Raw genomic sequence first — 9,607 nt, forward strand, 5'->3', positions numbered from 1 at the left:
TGCTTGTCGACAATGAAGTCGATAGCAGCGACGAATTCACCATCGCGTCGGAAGACATGATCGTGTCTGTACGACGGGGGTTCGATCTGAAAGGACGGGTTATGCAATGTAGGTATGGCATGCATGGCGGATGCAGCCTCCAGCACTGACAGTCTCCATCGTGCACACCAGTGGCCGGCCCCTGGCACTGACTCGATGTCGTAGCACACTGTTGCATTGGAATTGCTTGCAATCGGGCACCAGAAGGTTTGCTGATCGGAGCCTGAATACGGCGGTGGCGGCGGCAACAAACACCACCTTGTAGGTCGTATGTGACCAAAGCAAGGTTCGACAGGTTGAATGCAAGCCGTGTCTAGAGACGATGGACACGCTCTTACACTGGCTGCAGTGGCGGCAACAAACATGCGGGAAGTCCCCAAACCTTTCTCCCACAGGGCGGCCGACCCAACCACGTCTCAGGAGACATGCATTTGCCTGCCATCCGCTCAGAATCCAGCAACCGGCAAGCCGAGGCCAAGGCATGCAATGCCAATCATGGCGATGTGGTTCACGTACGAGAGTATCTATAGCGTGTCATAACCATGCCGGCGAGCCGTGCACAAGTGCAACCGTAGGTATCAGATGCATCTGTATCATCCAAGGGCGCATATCGCCCACAGATCATGCGTTCGAGAAGTGACCACGGAACGGCTCGAGCAGCAACAAGGGGCATTGTGACTCTCCAGCCAACCTGGTACGGCGAAACGGACCCTTGGACGTCACCTTTTCCACTGCACAGTGCGTTAACATCCTCCTTGTCCGAACGGAGAACGGAAGCGACATTGCAAAAGAGAGGGAGAGAGGGAGAGAAAACACACAAGTCTTTCCTGTTGGCACTCGAACGTATCAGGCATGCGAGTCGAAGAAGAAGGAAGATGGATCATGCCCAAGTCAGCGACAGAGTCATTTTCCGCTACACTCGCATGCACTCCTCGGCACGTGAATGCACTATTCTCTGCTTGACGCTGTTCCACCGAGTCTTGCTGAAACCACACAGTGGAATGGCCCACACTGGAAAGCAACCAAAACCCATAACGTTGGCTTCTTCTGACGTTGACAAATGAGACAAGACCAAGGTTGCGACAACAGATCAGCACATTGAGCTTGTCGCTGAGATGCAGGCTTTGGAGCTTGGTGTGCGAATCCCAACGCCTCTGAAGTCCCTCGCAAGGTGCTTTAAGGCGAACGGTGGGCGAGATGGCCCTTTTCAAGTTCGGTTCAGGATAAAAGGCCCGGTCCGGAGGCCCGCATCCCGTCTGCGAAATCGCTACCACACGGGTATGCAGGCACGCAATGTCATGGACGCTGTAGCTCCGATGCTCCTCCCGATGCGTCACGGCACGTCGCTTGTCTTCGCAGATAGTACGAGAAATGAGGATACGTTTTCCCAACTTTTTCCGAACACAGACTTCGATCTTTCAATTGTCAGGAAAAGGTAGACTCCCGTACAATACCTCACGCCGACGTCATCCTGTGTTCACTGGACCGCTGAGATCACAGTGGTACATGGCAGTAGGTGCATCGTTCGCAGGACGACCTGGTTACAGATAAACCCCTCGTCTGCAACCCCTCTTTGAGACAGCACATCTCAACCACCCGACAACCCCGCCGTCACACATCAGATCTCCCAGAGACAAACCTTGTTACCATGGCTTCTTTTCAGGAATGGACGGTGAAGGAGCCTTACCTTCACCTGCACAGTGGTCTGGGTGAGGGTCCCTATTACGAGAAGCAGACCAATACACTGCGTTGGGTGGACATTAAGCAGAAGAAGCTGCACAGCATTGACGTTGACATTGGGCTCGACTCATTAAAGACTCTTCAGCTTGATGTGGCCGTCACCGTGACAGCCGACATCAAGGGCGTTGACCCAAAGGACAAGATTCTCGTTGGTCTCAAGTACGGTCTCGCGGTGCTAGACCGCGCTTCTGGCAAATATGAGTACATTGACAAGCTGCGCATCGCCAACCCCGAACGCATCCGCACAAACGACGGCGCCATTGATCCCAACGGACGTTTCTGGGTTGGGAGCATGACAGACTTTGGATTTGGTGATTTTCAACCAGAAGGTACGTACGGCATTTCCTCTGTATCGACCAAGGATGACTTGCTTGTCGTGCCTCGACTCATGTGGCCACTTATCACAAACATCAGGCCGGGTGTGATTCTGCAGGCATATTTGACCACCCCCATCCCCGCTTCTGCATTGAGTTTGGGGCTGATTGTCTTGTCTAGGGGCTCTTCACCGCTTCGACGGCAAAGAAAAGCAGGAAGTGGTGATCGAGGGCCTCACGATCCCCAACTCAATCGGCTGGTCGCCAGATGCCAAGACCATGTACTACACGCATTCCACAGAGGGTACCGTGTACGCCTGGGATTATGACGTGGCTGACGGCAGCTACACCAACCACCGTGTTTTCTACAAGCACCCCACGCCTGGCCACCCGGACGGCTTCCGCGTCGACACGGACGGCAACCTCTGGCACGCTGTGTACGGCGAGGGCCGTGTCCTTAAGATCTCGCCCGAGGGCAAGGTCGTTGGCGAGATCAAGCTCCCGACGCCCAACATTACTTGCACGCAGTTTGTGGGCACAGAGCTCTACTGCACGAGCGCCAGCATGGACGAGGGCGACGAGGGCACCAAAGAGCAGAGGAAGTACGGTGGCGCTCTGTTCAAGGTCGACGTCGGCGCCAGGGGCCTGGACTTTTACGAGTTTAAGCTCTAGAAGGAGAAGCGTTCGCGTCCGAGACGAACGGCACAAAACGTGGGCATGCAGGCACTCACATGCAACCGGGGCTACCGCGGAAAGTTTTTTTTTCCTTCTTCCGTTTTGAGCAGTGGCCGATATGCGTCGACGCGTGTCATAAGGCGATGGGCTGGACAGCGGTATGGTGGCATTCCAACTTGCGTGCGTCGACGACGACGGATGCTCACCGCTGGGCGTCGATGGCATATCGGGCCTCTCTTCAGGCATCAACGATGTTATTCCTTTCGATCCTTGCTGTCCCTCACAGATGAGATGTCACCTGTTCCGTGTTTCGTGTGCTGCAACCATTTTCGACCAAAGCAACGATGAATGTTAACCCCCCCCCCCCCCCCCCCCCTCCCCTCCTTTCCTTGTGGAAAAGGGGCTAACGCCGCTTGGGAAAAACCCTTTTAAAGGCCCCCCCCCCCCTTTTTTTCTCCCTCCCCCCCCTGCCGGCGTCCCGGGGGAATGGCTTGCATCCCCTGCCCGAGGGAAGCCCGTCAAAGAAGGATGGCGGGGGGCTGGCCCGGGGCCCCAGAAATATCCCGGGTGCCGGGGCAACCGGGGCCGGGGGTATCCCCCCGTAACCTTGGGTTCTTTTTTCCCCGCCCCGGTGCCCGCGAGCCGGAGGCCCCCGACGTGGCTACCATGTACAGTAAGTACATGCGCGACTGCTGCTGCCCGGCCTACCGCGAGGCCGGGGATCGCCCTGCGTGACAGCTCACCGACGAACCCCGTTCCCTGTCCGGCGTGCTTGGTACCTACATAGCCCGGCAGAAGATGGCAGGGTCTTGGCCACATTTTCCACCCATCTTCTTTCTGTTCGGCATCGCAGCCAGCCGTACACCCTCAGCATCCGTCTCCCTTTCTCTCGTCTACACGAGACATGCTGAGCGGAAAAGAAGGAATATGACGGCAGCCGGCAGCCGCTTCGACTACAAGCAACGGCAGGAGCTCGATCTAACAGACAGCAGGCCAGGGAGCTCCCCGGCAGAGAAAACAATTCATCCGGCCAAGACGACAAGGGCCCCTCCCCTCCCTCCCCTCCAGGGCCATCCCCTCTTCTCGATCGGGCCATGGAGCGCCGCTGCGTCGACGTCATGGGACGACTTTGGTCACCGCTGCTTGCGGACGCCGAGGTCTTTCTTCTTTCCCACAGCAACGACGACGAGGTCGTGCGGGTTTCTGTGTCTGTGGCGGAGGTGGAACGCATGGGTTTGATGCCCGTCCCCCCACCCGCGCCAGCCAGCCCGCCAGACAGACAGCCAGCTGGACGACTAGACTGGATTCGGGACGAGGCTATCGACAAGCGAAGGGCCGCGCGAGGCCGACCCGGCTGAGACTTTCGTCCGCTCGGAGGGGCGACGGGAGTGGTTCCCGGGTGACGCGAGGGGGCGTAATGGCGGAGGCGAGAAAAAGGCCATGATGGACCAGGGGGGGGGTGGGGGAATGCAGTGGGATGGAGCTGGGTAAGGGTTTGAAAATGCAGGGGTAGCCGGTTCCGGGGGCGCGGACTTCGGGACGAAGGCGGCGGTGAAGACGGCGGTGAGGGGCGGCCGGGGGGGTTTTGTAGCCGGAGAAAAACAAAAGGCGGGAGGCTGGAGGCTGGAGGCTGGAGGCGGTGAGCTGGGGTTGAATTCGGAAAAGGCCCGGGATAAAGTGAGAGATGAGAGGTGAGAGAGAGAGAACGCAAGCGTAAAAAGGGAGACAGAAAAATAGAGTGAAGAATGCAGGATCGAGGGGTACGTTAACAAGGCCGAACGGAGGAGACATGGTTCGACATGTACCCAGGTTGCACGCAGGATGGGAGGGAGACGGGCTGAACAAACGCGCGACATCGCTGATGTCGTTTCTCTTGACCGGGGGTTGTTGCTCTCCATGGTGCACAGGCCTCTTCTTCAAGCCGATGTCCAGCCTCGCAGGCTACTGTCGCCATGCAAGGGTGAGCCACTGGGTAGGCTGTAAGTAAGTCGGTGTGACCATTTGTCAGTGCTGATGGAGGACTGTCAGCTGCATTGCTGAGGCTGTTGATGCTGCTGAGAAGCCAGCGTTACTCGGAACGATCAGTGCTATCTGGCTACATCTGAGTAGTGGTGGCAGATGAGATAATTGCATGGCCCCAATGTGTGCTCTGCTCCGATTGGGAAAGCAGTTGAGAGTTCATGGCATCCAACGCCAGGATGATAGATGTTTCATGATTGTGACTGCAAATGAACAGCCTTGTCATTGCGTTGTTGACACAAAATGTGCTAGTGATGTATGCCGCTCACAGAGAGCATTCCTATGTAAGTCGGAGGCTGGCGGCCTTGTCTTTTTTGGATCCATTGTATAATAAAGTTGAGTATCTTCACTGCAAGATTCTGTCGACATCACTGCATCTAATCGTCCTCACTGATCATCCCGCGGCCCGTTACCGACGAGGAGACAATCTCGAGGATCCATGACCGTCACGTCGCTCTGGAGACTTCTTGAATCTAAAACTTGATTCCCGGGAAGCTGTGAGTGAAAGAACTCAAGATACTCTAGCCGGAAAGTGTCCCCATTGCGATATGTGAGCCTTTCCCAGATCTAGAACCACGAGAATGTGGAACAGGGGATATCGGAATACCCAGATCCTAAGATGGTGTGATCAAAAGGTTATGGCAACCAGGCCGTGGCGACTTAACCATGAGGCATAAAAGATCATTGAAGTGTATGATAAAACTCTCTCGGATCCCTGTACTCTGGGTTTATGGTCCTATCTACCTTGAGGCCAATGATATTGTCGTTGAAACCAGATCGCAAGCTGGACTTGCGAGCTTGGGCGATTTCAGTCCAGTCACTTTGCACCTCTGGGTCACGCGCGTACCGTCCTCACTTTTTGATGTTCATGATGAATGAACTCCATATACGCATACTTGATCGGCAACGGTGGTTACTCTGGCTTTCACCCTAGTTGTCGTGGACCAGGTGTAGTGAAGGGAATATTGTGGAAATGAAACTGTACCATTCAACGTCACAACTACTTCACCAACATGAAGGCGCCAATGAAGCCAATCACCCGAGTCTCGTCGTCATGGCCCGTATCATGACAGTCGTTGAAGTACATATTGCGATCCTCAAAAACGGGCAAACCTGCCATGTGTTCTGCCATGCAACCGGATGCCATGCGGTCGAACGCTCACCCTCATCAATCCGCATACGAGATCTGTAAGGCAGTACGTCAGACCCAAATTTCCTCCATGTCAAGATTTGTGACGTCCCTCCATGGGGCTTGTATCAACGAAAATGTTTTTGGGAAACCCAACGAAGGGCGAGTGCCCTTGTTCAACACCTGTCAGCATCCCACCTCCTGTCCTCCCGGTTCTGGATAGCAGGCAACAACCGGCCCTAGAATCTGACAAACTAGAACAACTCGCCAAGGGGAAACCCACTCAGAACGGCTGGCTCTACGCCTCGACCAACGCCCCGTCGCCCAAGTCGCCGTGCGCCTGGCCTGCCCTCCGCTCTGCCGACCACAAGCTCGAGTCGCATCGAGGACGTGGCGTCGGCCCACGATGCCGGCCGCCCGGCAGCGTGTACAGCCCGGGCAGGCGACGTCAGGATCCCCGCCGTGCCGCGCTTCTTCCAATTTTACACGCCACATGACGACGAGCTGACCGTCTCCCTGCTTCGGTGCGCCCACGAGTCCGGATCCACGACCTCCATGCAGAGGACGGATACGTGGCAGCTCGGCTGGCGGCACGTCGATGTCGCGACGTCCAATCGTGACTTAAACCGCGGCAGCGGGGCCGACCTCGGCCTCTCCGACCCCTTCTTCCGTGCGCGGCTCCGGGGAAAAAGGCATCGATCCGGCGGAACAACCTGAGAAGGCGACCGCCATGTGGATGGATAGCATCTGGCACGGCCGCGCCTGGTCCTGGGACAAGGCCGTTAGAGCGCGTGAAACGCGGCGCGAGATCAGCGGCGGCATGGTCCTTCCTCATCAAAGGAATCCAGCGGGTTGACAACGCCGAGAGGGCAGCGGATCTCGGTTTCGACGGCGTCGTCGTCAGCAACCACGAACGGCGGCAGGTCGATGGCGCTGTCGCGAGCTTGGAGAAGATGATTTGATAGCGTGGGGGGCTCGTCGTGACGTTTGACAGCGGCGTCAGGGGTGCGGCGGATATCGTCAAGGCGCCAGCGCTGGGTGCCAAGTTCGCATTCGTCGGGCGGCTCTAGATCTAGTGGCTCAGACTCATGGTTGAGTCTGACGTTCGTTATGTGCTTATGAGTTTGTTTGCGGATCTGGACATTTTGACGAACGTTGCGGGGATCAACAGAGTTGAGGATATCACCAAGGATTTGATAAAGTCTCTGCCGCCGTCGTATGCCTTGCTCAACAAGAAGGCCATGCTGTAGGAAACATTGCTCAAGTAGGTTCAAACCTAGGCTTCGTCTTAACCGTCGTATTGCGACTAACCGAATCAGGCTGACCAGACCTGTTGAGGCTTCCATGTGCGCCATGGGCTACGTGCTTTACTTGGTATTTCCTGTTCCAAGGACTGTATAGAACTGTATCAGAAGGCGAGGAATATGGCTCAAACTAAAAGCCAATTGAGTACAATTAGAGACTTTCTCTGAAGGGGTCTGCCCAGAGCATCTTAGCACAATGCGTCCACTTCATTGTTCTGAAAAAGAACGTTATATCTAATTGGATCATACATCGAAAGACAGGAATTACAACCCCAAAGGCGGCGCCGTCACTATTCGCCACCACTGACGAGTCCCCAATCATAAAATACATCTGTCCATCTTCCACGCGCCATACGACAATGCTGTGCTTGAAATCCCTGAATGAATCAAACGCCATATAGTGGCCTGCCGCAGCCCGCGGCTAGATGACCGCCGTCGCCGTCGCGATGGCCAAGCTTGCACATTCTTTATATGCTGCGCAAAGTTCGGGAAGAGTTGAGGTCTTGACGGGTACTTCAGAGACGATCTGCTTCTTCTGCTTTTCGTAGCTCTTCTTCCTGCTCAAGGTTGTTCTCTTCCTAATCCTTTGTCGTGGCCGTTTCCGTTGCCGCACTCTGGGACAATGTTGGCATGATGTGCCCTTCGTGGTCATCGCCCGGGCACCGCTCTCGCTCAAGCTTCATGTTCATGATAAGGCTGAGCTCGGGGCAGTAGTTGAAGATGTTCTTCCTCTGAGCAGCATTCTTCCAGACGTCACTATTCAAGGACTGGCCACCGTCACGGACGTGAAAGCCCATGGGATTCTCCTTGTAAACGTCTTCGACTGCGAGCACACCATCCTCCTTGGCTGCGACCTTGGCGTTGGGAAGGATCCACATGCGTCGCCCAAACCACTCATCCTCTGGCTCTGTATCGTTGTACCGTTCCTGAATCTTGAGAACACGTCTGATCGCAGAGACGCGTCTCAAGCTTAAGCCTCCATTGCCTGAAAACCTGTCATCGTGCGTCCTGGGAATTCAGGTCAGTGGTTGGAGTTGGTTCGGTCAAGATGCCGCTACTCACCGTGACGCGCCAGCCCAGCTCCAGTGGAGCCACTCGTTCAGGCTGGAGTTTGAATTGGAGCAAAGAATGCTGTCGTGCTCGTATTTGAGGATCCATTCGATTCCCGGAAGAAACTCATCGTAGAACCGCATATCAGTCAAGAGGCGATAGACGTGTTCCTTCGTGTCAATTCGCCAGGGCTCAGGTAGGACCATGAGATCGAGCTTGCCTACAACCTGCTGGTTCTTGATTGCATAGCTTCTCGCCACGCTGACAACGGTTTCTTTGGAGCCAATGAAGAGGAACCGCCAGTCTGGTGGAACGACGGATGACATGTGCAGGATCTGAGGCACAAGATGTGGGATGACGCGGGGCTCGATCATGAGGGCTACCTTGGACTGATTAAAGCGCGCGCGGGGGTCGGCGGAGGGGTTCCAGTCGACCTTGATGCTGGGTATTTTCTGCCTGGCTTGCTGGAGTCTGGAAGACAAGCCAGCCTCAATGGCTGGCTGATAATGAGGGAGGATGTGTGCGAACCACCATCTTCATGTTGATCAGTGGTAGAACCAAAAGGAGGGGCAGCTTAGAGGAACATACGTCAAAACCAGCGACAGTGCTACTAGGAGGCGGTTCCTCGTAATGGCGAAGATGCCCGCTTGAGTTGTCGCGATAGTCATGGCGACGAAACAGACATTGATCAGGTAGATGCGATGGGCGCAGATGTGATGCAGAAGGGAACAGAAAGCCTGAAAAGAACAGTATGGAGTAGTCGCGAAGGAATCTTTCCCAAGGGCGATCATAGGTCTCAATGGCGTTCTAGCGGCAGTTGAGAACGGGCCAGGGAGCATGGACTTAGGTGCGTCACATCGTCAGAACTTAAAGGAGATGAAACAGTCAGGGAGAAATCTTTACGGCTGACGTTGGCGCCTTTGTTTCGTGTGCCCATTTGTGTATGTTCGTTAGACCAGGGACCAGCGTTTGGATCTGGACAGGTCCAAAGTTTTGCAGGTTGATATTGAGCGACCACAAGAATGGGGAAGGCCATTGCAGACAAGACAAGGCAACAGCAGTACTGATGAGGGGGAAGGAGCCAGGGAGCGTGAAGCCACTTCCTGATTAGGAACGAAGGGTCGAATGAAGGCGCAGGGGTGGAACCTAGTTGCTGGGAAGTTACGTACTTCGAGTGACCCATCCAAACACTACCTACATAGGTAGGTACTTTTCATCTACTGTACAGTACCAGTGCCCCAACTTGTGTTGCGCTTCGGGATGAATAATTGACCATAATTTCATTATCTAAGAAAGTTCATGAGATGAAATGAAAAAAGATGGGTAATTGAAAAGCA

The 9,607-nt window shown here is 55.1% G+C and overlaps 3 protein-coding genes across 3 annotated transcripts; 2 read left to right on the forward strand and 1 right to left on the reverse strand.

The window, feature by feature from the left end:
• Positions 1 to 1,687: 1,687 nt before the first annotated feature.
• VDAG_09792 (regucalcin) lies at positions 1,688 to 2,765 on the forward strand (the record flags this gene model as incomplete). The annotated part of the gene is made up of 2 exons (XM_009654651.1): positions 1,688 to 2,108; positions 2,275 to 2,765. The coding sequence occupies 2 exons, from the start codon at positions 1,688 to 1,690 to the stop codon at positions 2,763 to 2,765; spliced, it is 912 nt and encodes a 303-aa protein (XP_009652946.1).
• A 3,041-nt stretch (positions 2,766 to 5,806) lies between these two features.
• VDAG_09793 (lactate 2-monooxygenase) lies at positions 5,807 to 7,317 on the forward strand (the record flags this gene model as incomplete). Its single annotated transcript, XM_009654652.1, has 6 exons — positions 5,807 to 5,975; positions 6,189 to 6,586; positions 6,661 to 6,815; positions 6,882 to 6,961; positions 7,040 to 7,162; positions 7,245 to 7,317. Exons 1-6 carry the CDS (start codon positions 5,842 to 5,844, stop codon positions 7,315 to 7,317), a joined length of 963 nt encoding a protein of 320 aa, XP_009652947.1. The 5' UTR covers positions 5,807 to 5,841.
• A 94-nt stretch (positions 7,318 to 7,411) lies between these two features.
• On the reverse strand, positions 7,412 to 9,215 carry VDAG_09794 (uncharacterized protein). The gene is made up of 3 exons (XM_009654653.1): positions 8,859 to 9,215; positions 8,283 to 8,804; positions 7,412 to 8,228 (listed from the first exon to the last, which is right to left on the reverse strand). The coding sequence occupies exons 1-3, from the start codon at positions 8,936 to 8,938 to the stop codon at positions 7,799 to 7,801; spliced, it is 1,032 nt and encodes a 343-aa protein (XP_009652948.1). The 5' UTR covers positions 8,939 to 9,215; the 3' UTR covers positions 7,412 to 7,798.
• Positions 9,216 to 9,607: the final 392 nt, after the last annotated feature.

This window comes from Verticillium dahliae, genomic scaffold, assembly GCF_000150675.1.
Source record: "Verticillium dahliae VdLs.17 supercont1.27 genomic scaffold, whole genome shotgun sequence".
Taxonomy (NCBI): domain Eukaryota; kingdom Fungi; phylum Ascomycota; class Sordariomycetes; order Glomerellales; family Plectosphaerellaceae; genus Verticillium; species Verticillium dahliae.